This window comes from Oryctolagus cuniculus, chromosome 17 (genome assembly GCF_051225735.1).
Source record: "Oryctolagus cuniculus isolate XC-2025 breed Fujian yellow rabbit chromosome 17, ASM5122573v1, whole genome shotgun sequence".
NCBI lineage: Eukaryota > Metazoa > Chordata > Mammalia > Lagomorpha > Leporidae > Oryctolagus > Oryctolagus cuniculus.
In genome coordinates, this window is record NC_142883.1 from 44,616,848 (window position 1) to 44,640,083 (window position 23,236).

The 23,236-nt window shown below is 54.1% G+C and overlaps 1 protein-coding gene across 13 annotated transcripts in view; it reads right to left on the minus strand.

Moving 5' to 3' along the window:
• Nucleotides 1–15,365, minus strand: part of MYO18A (myosin XVIIIA) — a 96,305-nt gene extending 80,940 nt beyond the window's left edge. For 11 of the 13 annotated variants that reach the window (XM_051825385.3, XM_051825383.3, XM_051825390.3 and 8 more), the window contains exons 1-2: nucleotides 15,237–15,365; nucleotides 1,680–2,759 (exon numbers count right to left, since the gene is read on the minus strand). In XM_051825385.3, the coding sequence (XP_051681345.3) occupies nucleotides 1,680–2,678 (999 nt within the window). In that variant the 5' untranslated portion in view covers nucleotides 2,679–2,759; nucleotides 15,237–15,365. Of the gene's footprint in view, nucleotides 1–1,679; nucleotides 2,760–9,283; nucleotides 9,344–15,236 lie in introns of those variants that run through there. The other 2 variants (XM_051825380.3, XM_070061145.2) reach the window with 2 other exon arrangements.
• Nucleotides 15,366–23,236: the final 7,871 nt, after the last annotated feature.

Below are 23,236 nucleotides of genomic sequence, written 5' to 3' on the forward strand. Positions count from 1 at the left end.
GTGTGTTTCTGGAATGAATGAATTCAGGTCCTTTCTTGGATTCCACATCAGCTCCCTCCCACTCACAACCACTCCCTGACCTGCAAAGCTTCCTAACCCCAACTAGCCTCACGGTCAAGGAAGGCCTGGAGCCCAAACCAGCGCTTCCTGCCACTCCCAGTCCCCGAGGCCCCACATGCCGCTGGGGTGAGTGGCCATCCTTGCACCCACTTCCCCCTCCCTGGGAGAAAGCTGGGACCGGACTCTGCCTGCTTCCTCTGCACTTCCTTTCGTTTCTGGCTTTGACACATCTGGCCGGTCATTTAGTGCCGAGAAATCTTAGCCAGGCTGTGTCCCAGTCAGGCTGCAGGTCTAAAGTCCACAGCTAGGAGGAAGGGATGGCCAGAGAGGTCAGCTCGTCCTTCCTGCACTATCACAGGCAGGACATTCCAAACTGAAATCAAAAAAGCTTTCGAAAATGTATGTATTTAGTTATCGAGAGGCAGAGAGAAAGAGCTCCCGACCACTGGTTCACACCCCGAAATGCCTGCAGCAGACTGCATCGGGCCATGTCAAAGCTGGGCGCCAGGAACTCAACCCAGGTATCCCACGTGGGTGACAGGGACCCAACTCCCCGAGCCATCACCTGCTGCCTCCTGGGGTCTGCATTAGCGGGAAGCCGGAATCGGGAGCAGAGATGATACTTGCATTTGAAATTGGATGTGTGTGTTTCAACAGGCAGTTTAGCCAAGAGGCCCTGCTTCTCCGCCTTGCACTGCTGTTTTGTGTGGGCAGGGTACTAGGTGGCGTCTCAGGAATGGTCACGCTGTGCCTGTGGGCTTGGTCCCTGTTCTTTCCCAGGGCTCTGTTTCTCTGCTTTGGGAGCTGTAATTTGGATGCTAGGAGCCAAGCACTTTTTCCTCTATCGGGAACAGACACTCCACTGCGCCAAACCCTCCAGGGGTGTCATGTCCCTGGAATAAAGTCTAAACGGCAACCACGATGTCCACGGCCCTCCACGGTCAGCCCCTGCCATCTCTACGACCTCACTCACGAGGGAGCCGTCTCCCTGGGCGTCCCAGACGCTTGTGACAGCCCTGATTTGAAATCGTGTGCCCTTTTTTTCACCTCCAAGACCTGAACAACATGGCAGTCCTGTATTCTGGTGTCCAGAGTGTCCCTTGTGGCCAGAAGTGGCACATGTTAGCCTACATAGCCCCACTTAGGGTTAGGAAACACAGTGCCCAAGCCCGCCGCCTTGCTCTCGGTATCACGAAGCTGAACATTCTGCCCACAATCGCCAACCCGCGTCAGACCCCTCCAGAAGGCTCCCAGGTGCAGCTGAAGTCCAGCCAGAAGCTGGCCTCACCCTGGACGCTGGAGAAAAACATCACGCCTGCTTCCATCCATCAAGTCACCCTGACACCCACAACACAGAAAGCCAACAGCAAACCACGGGCCCGGCTGGGCGGTGAGAACTCCACTGGACAGTGAGCTTTTAGGGGACTCTGGGGGACCCGTCCCTCAGCAAGGCAGAGTGATACGCTCCTCGCTCCTTGGCACAGCCCCAGGATCGGTACAGCATCCCCACCCTGCTCTCCACCTGCCAGGCTCCGACCGCAGCACCCTCTAAGTACCACAGCGGCACTTGCCAGCGCTCCTGACCCCCACTCACCCCCGGTGCCCAGGGCAACACTCACATCGGCTGGCTCCCTGCGGGCTCCCTCGCCGCTCCGCAGCCAGCTCCGGCTCAGCTCACTGAGCTCCGGGATGGGCTGCACCTTGAGCCGCACGCTGTCCCCGGACTGCCGGATCATCTCCACAATCTCATCCCTGGACTTGCTCTCCACGTTGTGCCCGTTAATCTCCACCAGCCGATCTCCTGGCACCAGCCCCAGGGCCAGGTCCTTGGTGCCCGCACCGGGCTCAGCGAAGTGAACCACGCGCCGGTAGGCCTGGCCCTCGGGGCCGCGATCCAGCATGGTGGTGCGGCGCAGCGAGAAGCCGAAGTCCCCGGTGGGCCTGCGCTGCAGCTCCAGCTCCCGCAGGGCAGGGGCGGGCGGGGGCACCACGGGCGGCAGGCGCAGGTCGGCTGGGAACCTTTTAGTCACCAGCTCAGGGACGCGCGTCCGGGGCCCCGGGCGAGGGATGCCTGGGCCCGGGTACTGCACCAGCTGTCCCTCTATCGTCCTTGCCTCCACCTGCGGCGAAGGGGCGGCCGAGTGCTCGGAGGGGGTGGAGGTTTCTGAGGCGCTCTCGTCCCGGCTACGCTGGGAGAAGGAGAAGCGCTTGACAATCATCTGTGAGTTCTGCTTGGCCAGCGAGCCGAACTTGGCCGCCCGCTGCAGCACAGAGCCCCGGAAGCTGCCTTCCTCCCCCTTGAGGTCATCGCTCGAGCTGGCTGTGCTCAGGTGGCCTGAGTCCAGGATGACGCTGCCCCGGTTGCTGTCCGAGTCGATGTCGGTGAGGTGCAGGTCGGAGCCACTGGCCACCTTGATGGGGATGGGGTTGGAGATCTCCAGGCGCGTCCTGGATTCGCGCTTGGAGGAGCGGTTCAGGTTGAAGAAGCCGCGGCGCAGGCTCATCTCCTCCAGGCTCCGCAGCTCTGCCGCCGACATGCGCTCCTTCTTCTCCTTCTTCTCTTTCTTCTCCTTCCGCCCGCCATCTTTGTCCTTGTCTTTCTTCATTAGATTAAACATGGTGAGGGTGCTGTTTTAGGGGTGGCACCCCAGAGGACTATATGGGTGCTTGCCACAGGGCCTGTGTACCCCACCTCGCTGCTGCAACAGAAACACACACAGAGCAAGGTTATTTGAGCAGTCACTGCCTGTGTCTCCAGTCCAGAGTGCAAGTGTCACACAACAAAAGCTCAGCTAACTAAATCCCCACAGCATTTCCACAGGTGGGTACTGATATCATCCCACTTCACAAACGAAGGAATCTCGAGGTTTGAACACAGTGGTAAAAGTCCAGACTTCCAAGCCTGACTTCGCCTTTAAGCTCCGAGAGACCACGGCTCGGGTGTGCCTCAAGACCCCTGGCCTCCTGGCAAGAGGATGTGTCACATCAACCTGGGACCCGACTGAAGGTTCAGATGTGAAGGGAGAAGGCAGCACCACACCCACCCACCACAGCTGCAGTCCCGAAGCAACAGACACCACATGCTCTGGGGCCCCTGCTAAGCCTGTAATCCTCGGGCAGCATCCTCAGCCGCTGCCTAACAAGACCTCAAAGGAACCCGCACTTACTCAGTGCCCAGGCCAGGCACTGGACACACAGCTCTCATTTGACCCTCACAGGCTCCATGCAAGGCAGGACCATTCCCTCTATTGTTTGTTTTTTTTTTTAAGATTTATTTATTTTATTTGAAAGACAGAGTTACAGAGAGGCAGAGAGAGAAAGAGAGAGAGAGAGAAAGACGTCTTCCATCCACTGGTTCACTCCCCAGATGGCTGGAGACAGCCAGAGCTTTGCCAATCCAAAGCCAGGGGCCAGGATCTTCTTCCGGGTCTCCCACATGAGTGCAGGGGCCAAGGACTCAGGCCATCTTCCACTGCTTTCCCAGGCTACAGCAGAAGGCTGGATCGGAAAAGGAGCAGCCGGGACTAGAACCGGCGCCCTTATGGGATGCCGGCACTGCAGGCCAGGGCTTTACCCGCTATGCCACAGTGCTGGCCCCAATTCTCTCCATTTTCTAAGCAAGAAACACAGAGCTCAGAAAACAGACTTCATGTCCGTGGCCACCCAGCTGCCCAGTGGCAATGCGGAGCTTCGGTGGCAAAGTCTGTGCTCTGTCTAGGCCCTGGGTGCCCGGAGTGGGGCAGGGAGGGAAGGAAGGGGAAGCTCCAGACTGAACACAGGACAGGCAGCTGTGAGGTGGGGGCGGGGCGGGGTCTGCTGGATAAACAGGATCCTGAAAAACTCACATCCTTTTCCCTCGCCCAACACCTAAATATAGCCTCAGGAAGAAAGTTGTGGCGATGCAGAGAAAATCCCAGCTCCGAGACACAGGCACCTGTGGCGCCAACCTACCCACACCCCATCACACCCAATACGGGGACAAGAATGAGAAAACCCTGGTCGGGGTGGAGTCGGGAGCCTTTCTTGTTCTGACCAGCAGGGACCAAGAAGCAGACACAGGCCACACCGCCAAAGCAGGAATCACATGGAATTATTTTTTCTCTCTCCAGCGAAGCCACCCCCCACACACACCGAGTTCCAGACACAGGGTCTAAACAGAAGCGCTTCCAGCAATGGCCTCTTGCCAGGCCTTGTGTTCCCCACCCCCACACCCAAGCAGGGCCTTCCAGGATCCTCATTCCGGGGAGGGACCCCACACACACCATCCAGGTACAAGGCCCAGGAATTCATCAAGGGCTCAGTGCACTGGCTCATTGCCTCGCCTTGCCCAGCACCCCAAGCCCTGTGGTTCCTGGCAGACACATGCATCTTCTCTCTAAAGCAGCACCGTCCACAAGAAACATAACTCAAGTCACAGAGGTAATCTGTAGCTTTCCAGCAGTCAGGCTAAAAAAAGGTACAAAGAAACAGGTGACACTGACTTTAATTATATATTTGTGTAATGCAGTAACTCCAAAATACTGTCATCTCGACATAGAATCCATATAAAAACACTGGGATGTTTTTCATTCTCTCTTCCATAGTAAGTCTTTAATACCTGGTGTGTATTTTACGCTTAGAGCACATCTCAATTCAGACTAACCACAGTTCAAGTACTCAACACACCCAAAGGGGCCAGTGGTTACAAAACTGGATGGTGCAATTCTGGAGAATTCTCCAAAGAGATGGAAATCTGGGCTGGTTACTGGCTCCCCGTGGGCCTAGCAAGAACCCCTTTCCCTCTCTGACCTGTTTCTACTTGCTAAAATGATGTTCTCTCTAAATGTTTTATTTTAAATGCTCCCTGCACAGTACCTGGGAGTTGGAAGACAGAAAGCTGGGAGTCAAGGGACATACGGGGCAGACATTTAGTCCAACACTCAGGCTGCAGTTGGGGATGCCCATGATGCACATCAGAGGGCCTGGTTCAAGTCCCAGCTCCTCCACTGCTTTTCTTCTTCTTCTTTTTAATATTTATTTCTTTATTTGAAAGTCAGAGTTACACAGAGAGAGAAGGAGAGGCAGAGAGAGAGAGGTCTTCCATCTACTGGGTCACTCCCCAACTGGCCACAACAGCTGGAGCTGTGCCGATCCAAAACCAGGGGCCAGAAGCCAGGAGCCTCCTCTAGGTCTCCCATGTGGATGCAGGAGCCCAAGGATTTAGGCCATCTTCCGCTGCTTTTCCAGGCCATAGCAGAGAGCTGGATTGGAAGTGGAGCAGCTGGGACTTGAACTGGCTGGCGCACACATGGGATGCTGGCACTGCAGGCTACAGCTTTACCAGCTACGTGACAATGCTGGCCCCTCCTCTGCTTCTTTTTTTTTTTTCCAATCTTTTTATTTATTTATTTGACAGGTAGAGTTATAGACAGTGAGAGGGAGATTCAGACAGAAAGGTCTTCCTTCCGTTGGTTCACCCCCCAAATGACCACCACGGTTGGTGCTGCGCCGATCCGAAGCCAGGAGCCAGGTGCTTCTTCCTGGTCTCCCATGCAGGTGCAGGGCCCAAGCACCTGGGCCATCCTCCACTGCCCTCCTGGGCCACAGCAGAGAGCTGGACTGGAAGAGGAGCAACCGGGACTAGAACCTGGTGCCCATATGGGATGTCGGTGCCACAGGCTGATGATTAACCAAGTGAGCCACAGCGCCAGCCACCCCCACTCTGCTTCTAATCCAGCTACCTGCTAATGTAAACCCTGGGAGGCAGCAGGTGATGGCTCAAAGACTTGGGTCCCTGCTATCTACATAGGAGACCTGGGTAGAAGTTCCAGGCTTCTGGCTGTAGCCTGGCTGTTGTGGGTGTTTTGGAACTGAAGCAATGGATCAAAGACGGCTTTCTGCCACTCTCTGTCTCTCTGCCTTCCAAATAAAGTGAAGAAAGATTCATTAAAAAGAGGTGCACAGGGGCCAGCACTGTGGTGTAGCGGGTAAAGCCACCGCCTGCAGTGCCGGCATCCCATAAGGACGTCAGTTTGAGTCCTGGCTGCTCCACTTCCGATCCAGCTCTCTGCTATAGCCTGGGGAACCAGTAGAAGATGGCCCAGTTCCTTGGTCCCCTGAACCCATAGGGAGACCTGAAAGAAGCTCCTGGCTCCTGGCTTCAGATCGGCCCAGTTCCAGCCTTTGTGGCCATCTTGGGGGTGAACCAGCGGATGGAAGACCTCTCTCTTTCTCTCTATCTCTACCTCTGTAACTCTGCCTTTCAAATAAATAAGTAAATCTTTAAAAAAAAAAAAAAAAAAAAAAGGTCCACAGGGCAGCCTTGCCCAGCTGGGTCTGGACTGACTGGGGCGGGGCAGAGTCTGACAAGTGATACCTTCTCTTCAGGGCTCCCTCTCCTCCTGGGCATTCAGCAGGAGTGAGGCACAGGCCTGCCACATAACAGGACGTGGGATCTCAGGCTGGTCACCACCCTCCTCCCCCTTCATCTACCACTACACACAGTCATAAAGGACTTATTGAGAAGATGGCTCCAGGGGTGGCTCTGGGGCAAATAAAGGCAGAAACCCACCTTTGGGGCTTCCAGCAGGCAAACAAGAACACCTCCACCACAGTCCCACCATGAAGAATGAACCAGCTCCCCACAGCACTGTCCTGCCAAGATGCCCAGTCCTCCCTCCGCAATCCTTACCCTAGCCTGGCTGGGGGGCTGGAGAGCTGGGCAGTCTCAACGGAAAGCAGTCTCCAGAATTCTAGAATCTCTGGGCTGGAAAAGTCCCTGAGGAGTCATTTTACCCCAGTCCTGCCTCGATGTCCCATCGCACAGGCACAGCAGCAGCACAGGGGCGCCCCAGGTGGGAAGCTGGAGGACCCTACCCCGACACTCTGCTCAAGGCGGAACGAGATGATCCAGGCTTCTTCTAGCTCTCAGATTCCACATATCTGAGTCTCCTGTGGACACAGGTTAGTCATTAACCTTCTGCAAAGGCACCCCTCTCATCCCAACGCTGGGGCCTTCAGAAGCTGAGCTGAGGCTACGTCAGCCCCACCCTCACCACTCCTGCCTGCCACTGTTCTCTGCATAGCTCACAAGCCAGCCCCTCTGCAGAGCCATCCCACAGTCTCCAGGCTGGGCTGTGGACCGGTTCTCTCCTGCGCCACACACTGGAGCGACCTGGCTGCCTGCAGTCTTTCCTCCCAGGCCCAGATCTGCAGTGCAGCTGCAACAGCAACGGCCGCTCCTGCGCTTCTGAACCCCGGATGTGCTGGAGAGCTAGGCTCCGTCATCTTTATGTCGACCTTGGACTTGCCAGCACCTTCTGTCCTCGAGTTGTCTCCTGCGGGTCTGACCCCGCCGCCTCCTCCCTCCTTCCCCATCTCACGCTGCAGTTTCTCCCCTCTTCCCTTCCTCCCTCGCCCTCCCTCTTCAGCCAGTGAGGGTAACTGGAGGATTCTTCTGACCTCTTTCTCTGCCTGTCTTTCCTCATCCTACTCCAGGAAGCTTCTCCTAACTTTAGGTGGAGGAAAGATGTGCATGTAAATTAGGATAAGTACCTAAATTATTTTGACCCCCTCATCCCTAAAAAGGAAGCTAAGTACAATCTGTCAACTCAGTTGTTTTATCACTTTATAAGCATCTTGAAGCCAAGGAACATTCCACTCAAATGTGTGTCCAGGTGTCAGCAACGAGAATGGACACATGGAATACTACTCAGTAAGAAACAGGGAACAATGACCAATACACTCACCAACAGCAATCAATTTTCTTTTTTTTCTTTCTTTTTTTTTGACAGGCAGAGTGGACAGTGAGAGAGAGAGACAGAGAGAAAGGTCTTCCTTTTGCCGTTGGTTCACCCTCCAATGGCCGGCACACCACACTGATCCAGCAGAAGCCAGGCACTTATCCTGGTCTCCCATGGGGTGCAGGGCCCAAGCACTTGGGCCATCCTCCACTGCACTCCCTGGCCACAGCAGAGAGCTGGACTGGAAGAGGGGCAACCGGGACAGAATCTGGCGCTCCAACCGGGACTAGAACCCGGTGTGCTGGCGCCACAGGCGGAGGATTAGCCTAGTGAGCCACGGTGCCAGCCAATCAATCTTAAAAACATGATGCCAGCGCAAAAGGAAAGAAGTCGAGGGAAAAAGCAGATATTGCTGTGATTCTGGTTCTATGAAGCTCCATCGCAGGCAAAACTAATCTAAGGTGAAAGGAAATCAGAAGAGCAGTTCCCTTTAGGTGATGGGGGGTGAGGGGGTGGGAGGCCCACCTGAGAAGGGGAGGAGGGGACTATCTGGGATTCTGTTCATGTCCTGTATGTTGACAGCTACATGCATTCGTCAACTGTCATCAAATAGTGCACAGAGTGGTCCGTGTCATGGTTTAGCAATGCCAGCAACCCTCATGGGTGCCAGTTCATGTCCCGGCTGGTCCACTTCTGATCCAGCTCCCTGCTAATCTGCCTGGCAAAGCAACAATGACCCAAGTGTACGGATCCCTGCTACCCACCTGGGAGAAGCTCCTGGCTCCTGGCTTTGGCAGCCATCTGAGGAATGAACCAACAGATGGAAGATCTCTCTTTTTATCTCTCCTTTTCTGTAGCTCTGACTTTCAAATAAATAAATAGATTTACAACAATCATTGTGCAAGGGCCAGCACTGTAGGGTAGCAGGTTAAGCCTCCACCTGTGGTACCGGCATCCCATATGGGCTCAAGTTCCTGTTCTGGCTGCTCCTGTTCCAATCCAGCTCTCCGCTATGGCCTGGAAAAGCAGTGGAAGATGGCCCAAGTGCTTAGGCCCTTGCACCCATCTGGGAGATCTGGAAGAAGCTCCTAGCTTCTCTCTTTGGATCAGGCCAACTCCAGCCGTTGCAGTCATCAGGGGAGTGAACCAGCAGATGGAAGACCTTTGTCTCTGTCTCTCCCTCTTTCTGTCTATAACTCTGCCTCTCAAATAAGCAATTAAAATCTTTTTTTAAAAAAAAGGTGCACATAAGATTTGTGCATTCATTGTATGTACATAGTCATCCAAAAGTTAAAAAAAAAAAACTATAAACAAATATTGGATTCCAGGTAATGTTAAACCATTTGGGCTAAAGTGTCCTGATGATGGTAATTTACTTTGAGATGTGTTCTAGCTTGATAGATGGATCAAGAGCTAAATAAATGATAAAGTGAGGATAGGAAAATGTTAACTGCAGAATCCAGGAGGATGTGGTAGGGAATATCAGCCATAAAATTCCTTACCATTTCCGAATGTTTGCAGATCTTTGTGACAAAATGTTGGGGGAAATTATGTAGCTCTCAAGCACCTACCAAAGGGAAAAGATTGAAAGGGAAATAAGCCTAGTGAAAGAGCTCAGACGTCAGGCCACAAACGTGAGAACAAACCAAGTTCATGGCTATGCAACCTTGGGCAAGTCACTAAATGTCTCTGTTTGCTTCCACATTGGCATCTGCTGTATCAGGAGTGGGCGTGGAATGAAATGTGTGTGCGCGTGCGCGCATCTTTCGCACAATGCCCAGCCCATGGGGGGTCTCGAGAATGGTGCCAATAGCAACCAGGCACACTCTGCGAGGGCACGGGATGGTAGGGGCGATAACAGAGCACACAAGGAGCATTAGCATCACAGTCACAGGTGTGATGAAAATATCTGAAAGTAGAGCCCACAGAAGTGAGGACGACTCAGTGAGTATGCGGCCAAGCTGGAACACGCTGGCAGGGTCCAGAGGCCCATGCAGCTCCTGCCAAGGGTGCAGATGGGTAATTCACAGGAGGAGAAACACAATGGCCTCAGTAGCGTTCACAGACGTGTGAAACAGAAGTTACTGTGTTTCACTGGGCAGTTTAGTAAAAGCTATCCAGGTTGATAACATTCAAAAATTAGGAAAATGGGAAGCAAGGAGTTGCCTTGTTGGTGAAAGTACAAACTGGGAGGCCAGCGCTGTGGCATAGTGGGTACCGGTATCCCATATGGGTGCCAGTTCAAGTCCTGGCTGCTCCACTTCCTATCCAGCTCTCTGCTATGGCCTGGGAAAGCAGTGGAAAATGGCCCAAGTCCTTAGGCCCCCGCACCTGTGTGGGAGACCCGGAAGAAGCTCCTGGTTCCTCGCTTCGGATCGGCACAGCCCTGGCTGTTGCAGCCAATTGGGGAGTGACCCACCAGTTGGCAGACCTTTCTCTCTGTCTCTCCCTCTCACTGTCTTTAACTCTGTCTCTCAAATAAATAAAATCTTTAAAAAGAAATAATAAGGTAGATTTGTATACACTGACCTGGAAAGATTCTATACTACCTTGTTGAATGAAAAAAAAAGTCACAAGATAGTATATAACATTAAAAAAATTATGTAGGTCGGTGCTGTGGCTCACTTGCCTAATCCTCTGCCTACAGCGCCAGCATCCCATGTGGACGCCGGGTACTTGTCCAGGTTGCTCCTCTTCCAGTCCAGCTCTCTGCTGTGGCCCGGGAGGGCAGTTGAGGATGGCCCAAGTACTTGGGTCCCTGCACCCGCATGGGAGACCAGGAGGAAGCACCTGGCTCCTGGCTTTGGATCAGTGCAGCACCGGCCGTGGCGGCCATTAGGGGAGTGAACCAACAGAAGGAAGACCTTTCTCTCTGTATCTCTCTCACTGCCTATAACTCTCTCTCTGTCTTTCTCTCTCACTGTCTAATTCTGCCCGGCAAAAAATAAATAAATAAATAAATAAATAAATAAATAAATAAATAACAAATAAAAAACGATGTATACATGTGGATATGCACATCACCTACAACATTTGCATTTGGTTAGGAAAACAGATGCTCTGGGAAGAAATTGGGATTAGAGAAGGACCAAAGCAAACCTGGGTTACATATACATTGTTTGGATTTTTTTTAAAGATTTATTTATTTATTTGAAAGTCACAGTTACACAGAGAGAGAAGGAGAGGCAGAGAGAGAGGTCTTCCATCTGCTGGTTCACTCCCCAGTTGGCCGCAACAGCCGGAGCTGTGCCAATCCGAAGCCAGGAGCCAGGAGCTTCCTCCGAGTCTCCCATGTGGGTGCAGGGGCCCAAAGCCTTGGGCCACCTTCTGCTGCCTTCCCAGGCCATAGCAGAGAGCTGGATCGCAAGTGGAGCAGCTGGGACTCGACTGGTTATCTCTGGGGCATGGAGGAAAAGGGCTAACACCTAGCTTTCTACCTAAAACACCTCCTACTGACTCAGCTGTTTCTCAGCACGTGTCTTTGGTGATTTTAAAGATTAAAAAGGAAAAAGCTGAAAGATGGAAGAGTGCTGACAAGAGAGCAGGCAGCGCTGGCATCGGCTGGGAAGTGGGGCGCTGGGAGTGGGGCTGGAGTGGCACTTCAAGGCTGGCCTTCCTGTCTGGAAACTTTCAGCGACTTGGGGGACTCAGCTAACTGATGGCACTGTTGTCCCGAGGCTTTCAGTGGGGACAGATTTAAATGGGTCACTCTGCAGCAGGCAAAGCAAAAGCTCCAGGAAACAGATCCCAGGACGGAGGAGGGGGAGGACTGGGCCCCCACCCCCACCCGCAGACCACACTCATAAATAAATACAAAGGAAATGCTTTCCCAAGAGGGCCGGCCTCCCTCCCTCGGCCTCTGACCTCCCAGAGTGGCAGTTTCCTACAGTCCTGAGGCCCTAGCACGGCGCCGGCCCGGCACCGGGGGTTGCAGAAGCGGCCTGCGGGGGTCCCCCCGCACCTTGCCTGGCCCGGCCCCGCCTGGCCCAGCCCGGGGCGGCGGCTGCCGAGCCTGCTCCCGCGGTTCTGCTGAGCTCCGCAGCGCCCTGTGACTCACTGCCAGGTCACACGGAGCTTATCTGGCTCCAGGTGTGCTCCGACCGCCCGCCTCTCACATGACAGCAGCCGGCCGGCCCGCCGCAGCGCCGCGAGTCCGGCGGCCCGCGGCCTCTCCGTGCGGCCGGTGCGGCCCGCGGCGCCTCTCGCCGCGATACGGTCTCCCCTGGAACGCGGTGAGCCCGCGGGTCCCGGGAGAAACAGCGCGGGAGAGGCGCCAGCAGCCCAGCCAGGTCCCCTGCGGGCCTTCCAGGGCGTGACTCCGGGCCGCCGCCGCCCGCCTCGCGCGCGCTTCCCGCACCTCTCCCCACCCCCTCCCGTGTGACCTTGAGAGCGCCTCGTCCCCTCTGCTGGCCTCCGCTATTTCAACTATAAATCTCCAAGGGCCGGCGAGCTGACTTGGCCCCAAGCCTCTGTTGAGAGGTTTTCTGAGCAACCACAAACTACAGGTTCTAATCCCGTGCTGCCTCCCTCGCACTGTGTGACCTTGAGTCCCTCTTGCTACATCTCTGAAAAACCAGAGAATAATAAAAATAATCCCTCGTAAATGATGATAAAGTACCTGGAAGAGGGCAGGGGCTTTGGGCCCTGTAAAATCAGCAGCCCGCAACTTAAAGTGCTGTGTGGCCCCAGCCCAAGACAAAGGGCAGGGGAGGAGGGGTGCAGAGTGGCAACCCCCCTCCCCCGGCCAGCGCCCACCTCTGTACACCAGCTTCTCATCAGACTACCTCAAAAATTGGCAGCGGCACCTCAATAAAGGGGGAGATGGCGCTGGGGTGGGGGGCACTGGGCAGATATAAAACCCCCAGGCCTGGCTCAAAGCAGAACTTCAAACTCCAAGATGCATCCTGAGTTGTGCAAGCACTGGTGGGTCACAGCACACAGTGGGCTGGGCCCGCACCTTCACTCAAGAAAACCACCTTTGAACCAGAGCCCCCAGCTTTCCCCCACCGCACCCAGGAGAGGCCGGGGAGGGGCCCAGTTCACATGGATGCTCTGGCTCCTGTCTGCAGTGTCCATACCAGGTGAGGGGTCTGCCTGGGATGGATGTCTGGTCTGAAGGAGCCAGAGCAGCCCCGCTGAGCTCCAGGAACTCCCTGCTCCTCCCCTGCAGGTGCACTCCCAGGTCTGCTCCACCCGGTGCACCTCCGTGGACCTGTGCCCAGCAGACCCCAGAGTTTTCAGGTCCAACCTCTGGGGACACATGCACCCCTCAAGGAGCAGCCTCCAGCAGGGCCAGTGGGGGGTAGGGCAGACAACAGGCGGGCTGTCCAGACCATCCAGGAGTGTGCTGCACAGCCCAGGCAGGTGGTCAAGGAGGCCATAATCCCCGGGAGTCTTCTGGGAGAGTGAGGGTTGGAGGAGGTCCTTGGGCATGTGCCCTGGCACCTGAACCAGAGCAGCAGGGAATAAACAAACCTGACCCTCAGAGCTGCCAGGCATGCCGCCATCAACTCTCCCAAGTTCACAGCTCCCAAAGGAAGTGCCCACCAGCTTCTGACCCCTCCCACGCCCACCTGCCGCCCCTAGCCACAACCCTTCTCAATCCCCTGGGAGTCTTCCTCTCATAATAGCTTACCCCAAAGCCATTGTCTTCCTAGAATCCAGGCCCCAACCATTATGTCCTCAACCCCAAATGGACAAGCACACCTCCACCCACGGCTATATATAACCAGTCGGGTCATGTCCAGCAACCAGGAGGATGTTTCCTGGAAAGTCCTCATCACAAAAGGACGAGGGGAAGCTGAGGAGGTGGCAGGCCACTGACGAGGAGCCAGCCAGGCTTCTCAGGAAGCCAGAGATCTCAGGAGAAAGACTTTCAGTATCCTCGAATAGAAAGTAGCCCCTGAACCAAAAAATAAAATAAAAGAGGTGGGAAATGGTAGGCCAGGCCTGTTGCCATGACAACAGGACACCAACCTGCTCCAGAAAAAGGTTCCAGAGCTGGTAAGCAAAAGCAAGGCACTGATTCAATGCCCTCCAGAGTCAGTGTCCTGCTGAAGCAGTCTCAGCCAGGGTGACTGCTGTCCCTTCCAACACGGCCACAGAGCACAGCGCACACACTCACACGCCCAAAGCCGCCTCAGCCACAGACAGATCAGGGACTCCAGAAGACAAAATGAAACCAAAGCAAAGGATTACAGGTCACCGACAAGGCGGAGTGGGGTCAAGGGACCAAGCCTACAATGCTAGGGGGCCAACCGTGGGCAGGAAGGCCCCAGCCAGGAGGGTGCTTCGCAGCAAAGTGTGAACCCACAGCTAAACACATGCCCCACTGGCCAAGTGACCAGGCAAAATGAGTCCCAGCTCAAACCACAAACGGGCTGTCTTCACCTCCACCTTCGCCCCCACAGGGCGGCAGCCTTTCCAACTAATCAGCTGCACACATGTGCCTTCAAACTGGGCGACACCCCTCTACCCCCACCACAAAGCCCCACCGTGCGTGCGTCCCTGCGGGCCTTATCTCACCCAGGGACATGACCCACTCCTCACCAGCCTTGGTACCAAGCTTCGCGCCCGCCTCCCATGGCACGGGGGTTGTCGGCGGCGGGCAGGGCAGGGCGGCTGACCCTGCTACCTCCCCTTCCCATTGGCGAAGCAACTGGCATGACAGGTTCGCAGGGCGGGGCATCAGGGCGCGCTCTCGCAGAGGCCTGGGCAGGGCAGGCGGTCCGACCTTCCCACACGCACCCCACCCCTCTGCAGGCAAGGTGAGGTGCGCAGCCGGCCCCAGGGGAGCGCCTGCGCTCCTAAGCTCCCAGGCCTGCCGTTCGCCCACCCCGCCCCCATCATCTGCCCCCAGAGGAGGGGGCCGGGAAGCGGGGTCTCCATTGTTTTGCCAGCTGTCTAGCAGCTGCTCCTTTGAGCGGAGCCCGCTGGCGGCCTGGCAGTGAAAGGGTGAAGGCCACTGGGAGGGATAAAGGGCTCTGTGGAGGTGCTCGCCTTCCCCACTGCCTTCCTCAGCGCCTCGCTCGACCGCTGTATCTGGGAGTCCCGGGCCTGGCCCTGGGAAGCCCCCACCCCTGAGGTGGCTCCCTCCACCCCGTAGCTCTGGGCCACCTGGGTTCCTCCAAGCCTCAAATCCCCCCACCCCCAAACTGAAGGCCACCCTGTCCTGCTGCCCCGCGTCCCCCATGCTGGCCAAAGGGGGCCAGCGCTGCCCTCGCTGCCCCTTCGGGTCGGCCCCCACCCTCAGGCGTCGAGCTCTGCGGCGCCACCAGGGACGGGAGCCGGGAGTCCGGGCCGCTGCTTCCAGCGGCCGCGGGAGGAGGAGCCGGCGGGCCCCGCCGCCCGCCTGCCCGCCCGTCCGCCCGTCCGCCTGCCGGGCTGGAGCTCACCCCGCCGCCCCACCCGGCAGGGCCCACCATCGAGCGACCGCCCCCGCCGCCCCGCACTCACCGGCCGCCGGAGCCCGCCGGGCAGGCAGCAGCAGCGGAGACGCGGCATCCAGCGACCCCGGCCCGGTCGGGGCTGGAGCGCGGCGCGGCGCAGCGCAGCGCCGCCCCCCGCGACCGCGCGAGCGGAGCCGAAAGGGAGCTCCCTGCTGGCGGCTGCGGGGATAAACGCCCGGCAGGCCTGGGCAGCGCGCGGGCGCGCCGCCAGACGCGGGTCAGCGGGCACCGGAGCCGCCCAGGGAGGCTTCGTCCACAGTGGGCTCCCAGGCTCCTCTCGCTGTGTGCGAAAGGCTCCGCCCAGAGGGTCTGATGTGCGTTTGGGCCTGGAGGCTGCTGGACATGTCCAGGGACCCTGCTGGCTGTACCCAGGACAGTTTTGTCCAGAGCCAGCTGCTTCCCAGGTGGCTCTGCAGGGGCACACACAGCTGCCTTCCCTACACTGTCAGTGGGCTCAGTCCAGAGCAGGTACTGCCTGCCCTGTCCAGGGAACCCTGCCAAGACAAACTCCCCAAGATGGGATCGGGCTCGGGGTGGCCTGGTCTGAGAGAGCTCTGCTTGGTGTGGAGCTGCTCAAGAGGTGTACCAGGACCCAGGGGTCATGGCTATCAACGCACTCACTTCCTGAAGAAGCCCGGCAATGCCAAGATCAACAGTCTTCACCAGCTCTTCCGAATGAAGTCCCTCTCGGAGCAAGAAGAGATTTTAGACCTCTTGGGAGATGCCAAGGGGTACTGAGAAACCAGGCTTCCTAGACAGGTGCTAAGTCCTGAGCTGGGGCCGGGTGGCGGGGAGAGACAGAGAAGCAGACAGGTCTCCAGGCAGTGTCTGGGGTGGAGTGGAATACTCCAGAATGGGGGAGAAGCCAGGTGGAGAGGTAGAGGAGAAAGGGTGTAGCAGACAGGAGCAGCTGCGTCCCTTCACAGACCGAATGGAAACTTCTCCAGGCAAGGGTGGCCCAACCCGACAGACCAGGGAAGGCTGGGTGAGGCAGCACAGGAGCAAAGAGCTGAGTAAGAACCAGGGAACTCCTGGGAACCACGCGGCGCCGTGTGCATTTTGGATGAAGGACTACCGTGCTACTCAAACTCAGCAAACTTTTACTGATAAGCTGCCAAGTGCCAAGTGCAGCCCCAGGCACTTGGGGTGATGCCGGAAGAAACCCACGTGGGTCCTGTCCCCAGAGAACTCACATGGGGAGCGGGGAGGGGGGGGAGCTGTGACAGGTGAAGGCAGCAGGCTGTCACAGGTGGTGACACAGGTGCTGTGATGGACACCGCGCTGAGCAGAGCCTTGGAGGGCCAGGCAGGGTAATGACCGTCACCACTGCTTCCTGAGCACCTACTATGTGCCAGACACCGTCTCTGTTCCTTACAACACACCTGTGAGGGAGATACTATTACAAACGTGGATTGAGTATATTGACTCTGGAGCCAGGCTGCCTGGGTTCAAATCCCAGTTCTGTCAAATATTCTGCTACTCCGGGCGGTTCATAAAAATCTCTCCATTCTTCAGTTTCCTGATCTGAAAAACGGGGATAATAATGGTGCCTCCTATCCTCAATGTTTATTTTGTGAACTAAATGAGCTTAGTCTTTTCAACAGATGATGCTAGAACAACTGGACACCCACAAGCAAAAGAAGGGGAAAAAATGAATCCAGATACAGACTTGTCAACCTTCACCAAAAATAAAGCACATCACAGATCTAAGTGTAAAATACAAAACCATGAAATTCCTAGAGGATAACAAAGAACACCTAGGTGATTGTGAGTATGGCAGTGATGTTTTCAATAGAACACGAAGGCATCATGCGTGAAAGAAAGAATTAATCAACTGGAATTTGTTTAAAATTCAAAATGTCTATTCTGTAAAAGACTGTCAAGAGGAGGACAGACCATAGACTTGGAGAAAAAAAATTTTTTTTTTAATTTGACAGGCAGAGTCACAGACAGTGAGAGAGAGAGAGAGAGAGAGAAAAAAAAAAGGTCTTCCTTCCATTGGTTCACCCCCCTGGTGGGCCCCTGCACCCACCTGGGAGACCCGGAAGGAGCTCCCGGCTCTTGGTGTCTGATCAGTGCAGCTCCAGCTGTTGTGGCCAGTTGGAGTGAATCTGCGGATGGAAGGACTCTCTCTCTCTCTCTGCCTCTCCTTCTCTCACTATGTAACTCTTCAAAAATTTTTTTTTAATTTAAAAAAAAAAAGCTATGTCTGCACAAAAGCCTGCACACAAAGTGTAATTGCCAAAACTCGGAAGCAACCAAGTGAAATGCACTATGATGCAACTAATTAATGGAATATTATTCAACACTAAAAAGAAATGCACTACCAAGCCATAGAAAGACGTGAGGAAACCTTAATCCATATTACTGAGTAGAAGAAGCCAAACTGAAAAGTCTTCTGTATGATTTCAGTTACATGATATTGCGGAAAAGACAAAACCCTGGAAATAGTACCAGGGTTAGAGGGGAAGAGGGGGGATAGGCAGGATTCCGTACGACACTACAGATTGGGTCCATGTCACTATACATTTGTGAAAATCTATATAATATACGCCAGCACAGTTAATGTAAACTTACAGGCTTCAGCCGATAAGGATGTGTCGGCGGAGATTCATCGATTACAATAAACACACAGTTTGATGCACGATGACTGCGGCAGAGGCTGCGGAGGTGCACAGGTACATGGGAACTCTGCACTTCCCACTCAGCTTTGCTGTGAACCTAAAACTGCTTTACGGGACAGATGTCCCCACTGGGCAGCTGGTTGAGTTGGCGCGTGGGACACCCAGAACCCGTTTCAGAGTGCCTGGGATTTAGTGGCATCTCTGCTTCTGGCCCAGCCTCCTCTTAATACACCTGGGAGGCCACAGAGGCTGGCCCCTCCCACCCACCCTGGGGAAGGCCCAGAGAGAGCCCCTGGCTACTTGTTTGGTGCTGGCCCTGTCCCAGACATTGAACCCATTTAGGGAGTGAACCAGCAGATGAAAGATATCACACTCTCTCTGCCTTTCAAATAAATAAATAAATAAATAAATTTATCTCTACAAATAAGGAAGAAGCATGATAAGAAAAAAAGAAAAAAAAAAAACACACTGCTTCCAATAGAGCTCTCTGCTCTCCACATCAGGTCCTATGCCTTGTCTCAGTTAATCTCCATAATTACTCTATTAGAGAGGTACTAGTATTAGCCCCATTTTACAGATTACAAACCAGGCTTCAGAAAGGGAGGCATGTGACCCCAGGCCACAGGACTAATAACTAGCAGAGTTGAGAACAAGTGCCCTGCACCACCCCTCCAGGCTGCATCCTGGGAGTGATGCGGGGCAGACAGTGCCCGGGCTACGGGGTGACCCAAAGAGCATGGTTGGCTCCAGCAGCTGCCCACAAGCTCTTGAGCCTCTTGAAACCTCAATTTCCTCATCTATAAAATGGGGATAATAATAGTGTCTACCTCATAAGGATATGAGACGATAAAATAAGCAAGTTCATTTAAAGCAATTAGCCCAGCACTTGAAAGACCCTTCATGGTTAACAAATGATAACTATCATTAATACCTCTGGACCTTCATTTCCCCATCTGTGAAACGGAGGCTGAAAACACATAGGACATGAGTTTGCTGTGAGGCTTAGGAGAAATAGAGGGCCGGTGCTGCGGCTCACTAGGCTAATCCTCCACCTTGTGGCACCGGCACACCGGGTTCTAGTCCCAGTCGGGGTGCCGGATTCTGTCCCAGTTGCCCCTCTTCCAGGCCAGCTCTCTGCTGTGGCCCGGGAGTGCAGTGGAGGATGGCCCAAGTGCTTGGGCCCTGCACCCCATGGGAGACCAGGAGAAGCACCTGGCTCCTGCCTTCGGATCAGCGCAGTGCACCAGCCGCGGTGGCCATTGGAGGGTGAACCAACGGCGAAGACCTTTCTCTCTGTCTCTCTCTCTCTCACTGTCCACTCTGCCTGTCAAAAAAAAAAAAAAAAGGAGAAATAGAGATACAAAAGCTTGTAAAATGCTATCTGTTACATGGTAAGCTATCATAATAGGATTGCCCAAAAGAATGGCAAATAAGCAAGCCTACTTTTTTAAAAGCCCACAAATCTGCCTGCCAGCTGGTGCTGTTCAGATGACAAAGATGTACCTTTGAATATTGCTCTTCAAAATGCAGTCATTAGCTTAAAATCTTTTACTCCTTTACATAGAAGCTTGAAGGATGGGTGAAGAATACTCTAGGAAACTTAAAGCTAAATTCTTAGGAGACGGTACCTGCTGAAGCTCATGCCAAAATGAGGGAACACATTTCTAAAGTGTTTTCTCTTGGGAAGCTCAAACACATACAAAATAAGCCCAAAGATTCTAACCAACCCCCATTTCACAACTTCAATAGTTGTCAACTCATGAAAATCTTGCTTCCACTGTCTCTCTACCTACTCCCCTTGATGTTCAACACAGCTTGGCAGCAAATCCGGGATATACATCATTTCATCAGAGAATATTCCAGTGGGCCCTGCAGCCACGAGCCCAGCACCCCTGCTATGGCTCAAGCCAGAGACAGCCAGCGCAAGCGCTTCTGGAGCCAAAAGCCTCGAGGTAGAGCCCTGCCTTTGCTGCTTAGGTGCTTCCGGAGCTTAGTCAAATGACTTAACCTCTCGGCTTGTACTCCTGTGAAACTGGGGCTACAAAGCCCTAGTCCCCAGGCTGTTGTAAAGATTGAGGGAGGTCCTATGATGGTCAAGCGCTGTACAGAAAGAGAGCTTTTCATTACTCTGCTCAGGCAATCAGCCTGGGAGTTAGTAATCTTCTCACTGGAACAGTGATGCCTTCAAAAGCGAGCTACGCTGCAACCTAAACCCTTCTCCACACCATTCTGGTAAGGTCAGCTGGAGTGCCCATCTGTCCTGGTTTGCCTGAGACCAAGGGAACTCCCAGGATGTGGATTTTTCTGGGCTAAAGCTGAGAAGGTCCTGGGTATGAGTTGAACACCCAGGCGGTGACCCCATTAGCCAATTCTGGGGACCGCCTCCCAGAGCCACAGACTGTGGCCTACCAGGTTTGCCTCCTTTCTAGAACTTGGCCTTTGGAACCACATCTTCAGAGTCTCATTGCTGAATATGCTTCCTTCCAATGCTGTCACTTCTCAGTATTTCTTCCTTCGCCTTCTGCCTTTTTTTTTTTTTAAGATTTATTTATTGATTTGAAAGTCAGAGTTACACAGTGAGAAGAGAGGCAGAGAGAGAGAGAGAGAGAGAGGTCTTCTGTTCAATGGTTCAATCCCCAATTCGGCCGGAGCTGAGCCGATTCGAAGCCAGGAGCCAGGAGCCAGGAGCTAGGAGCCTCCTCCAGGTCTCCCATGTGAGTGCAGGGGCCCAAGGACCCGGGCCATCTTCCACTGCTATCCCAGGCCATAGCAGAGAGCTGGATAGGAAGTGGAGCTGCCGGGCTCCGAACTGGCGCTCCTATGGGATGCCGGTGCTTCAGGCCGAGGCATTAACCCACTGTGCCACAGCAAACCGGGCCCTGCCTTCTGCTGTTACGCTCCTACACCCCTCCCCTTAGGAGATCTTTTCACTCCCAGGATCCCCAACCGCTTCTCACACACAGGTAGCTCCCAAGTCTCCATGGCAGACATCATCTCGGGCAAGCTTGGTATCCGCACCATCACTCACAAATATCCCAAAATCCCAAGTAAATGTACAACCTTCCTCACCAACTTCTTCCTTTTGCTAATGATCCAGTTAATGAGGCCAGAAATCCACTCTCCCCACCTCTTCCCACCCCTGCAGCCCCCATTCACTGAGGCATTAAGCCCTGTTGGCCCCTGCTTCCCGAAGGTGCCCCCCGTCTGCATCGTCTGCCCCTCACTGCCGTCCCCTCAATTCAGGCCTTGTGGTGGTCACCTCTTTGCACTTCATCCCCTCCAGCCTGTCCTCCATGTCACCGCCAGGGTGATTTTCCTAAAATATCAATATGATCACGTCATTCCCAGGCTTGGAGTTCTTCAAAGGTTCTCAGTGGCCTAGCATAGTGGTCAGCGAACTTTGTGAAGGACCGGATAGTAGTCTGAGCTTCCCCAGCCCAGGGCTTTCTGTCTCCACACTCAGCCCTACCGTCATAGCACAAAAGCAGCCACAGACAACACAGAAGTGAAGGGGCATGAATGTGCTCCGATAACATTTTATTTATGAAAACAGACGGCGGGACAGATTTGGCCTGAGAGTTCTGGTTTGCCAACCCCTGGCCCAAGGGATCCAGGCTTCTTGGCCAAAGGCTCTTTGCAACCAGCAGCCATGGGAAATGCCTTCTTCCCTGAAGACGTGCTGCCCTCCCAATTCAAAGCATCCTTCCCCATCCCCTGGGCTAAGGAGTCCACTGATTCTTCAAGGTGTGTTCCACCTGTGAGCTCCTCTGTGCAACTGCCTGGCAACCTACAGGAAGAGCCGGTCCTCCCTGACTCCAGCGCTTCCTACCATTTCCGTATATCACTGTACGAGCGTATAAGGCACCGCTCAGTCACTATGTCTTTTTTTTTTTTTTTTTACAAGCAGAGTGGACAGTGAGAGAGACAGAGACAGAGAGAAAGGTCTTCCTTTGCCGTTGGTTCACCCTCCAATGGCCGCCGCGGCCAGCGCACCAAGCCGATTCAAAGGCAGGAGCCAGGTGCTTCTCCTGGTCTCCCATGGGGTGCAGGGCCCAAGCACCTGGGCCATCCTCCACTGCACATCCTGGCCACAGCAGAGAGCTGGCCTGGAAGAGGGGCAACTGGGACAGAATCCGGCGCCCCAACCGGGACTAGAACCCGGTGTGCTGGCACCGCAAGGCGGAGGATTAGCCTAGTGAGCTGCGGCGTCAGCCGGTCACCATGTCTTTTGACCATACTGCCTCAAGAGCAGTCTTGTTCGTACTTCCTCCTCCCCGCAGTGCCAAGCAAAGTAGGGACACTAACAGCTGCCACTAAGCACCACGCTCTGATGGGGTCAGCCCTATTGTAGCACCCATTAGACAGATGAATAAAGGAAACACAGACAGTTGAAGTGACCTGCCCAGGTCACACAGCTAGTATATGCATAGCCACAACTAGAAGTCCATAGTTTGATTACCATACCATACTGTTATTTGCTTGATGAATTAATGTATTCATTAATATATTATCCATGAATTATATGCTTAATGAAAAAATTATTTCTATAGCACAAGATGTGAGAATAACATGAAAAGTAACTTTCTCTCCAGGAGAGACATCTGATTGCAGCTGGGGCAAAACAGGGGCCAGCCCTCTGATTAGCCGACCAGGAGTATGGAGGAAAGGGGACTTGTGCCACATCTCTCCACCGTGTGCCAAGCACAGGGCAAGACGCCCTATGAATCAGTCAGTTGTAACCCTGCCGATACGCCTGCCTGCAATCCTCAGGTTATAAGCTGGGCTGGAAGAAGCCAAAGAGTTTGGTCAGGATGAGACAGCTGGGTAGGGTCAGAGACAACAAAACTCAGGGCTCAGTGACTCCAAAACCATGAGTAATTTCCATAAATCCAATCTGTTCCAAAAAGAGAGGGCCCAGCAGAGTTTCCTGGTTCCCCATATCGTACCCAGCAGATCACGAGGCCCGTGTCTCACAACTGCCACCCACGAAGAGAAGGGAAAATCCTCCCAGCAGGGGGAGGAGAAAAGTAAATTATGTTTCTATTATTCTTTTCTTGGAAAAAATCTCCATATAAAAATTGATTTAAACTGTTCAATTTAAAATGGTTTAAAAGCTACATTTTGTGTTACATTTTGTGTTTACTGTTATTACAATAAGCAAATAGAAACAATCCATTTGGTACTATTTGCTTTAAAACCCGTAACACAATTCAGAACACAACACAATATAAATAACAACACAATGCAGCTACAAAAACGTACTATTCCACTTAAATAATAAAGTTATCACTCAAACTCGGTCTGAACGCCCAGTGGTTAACACCTGTGTGGCTTTCCCCCCTCCCAGCAGCAACCACTATTCTGAATTGGGTGTGTATCATTT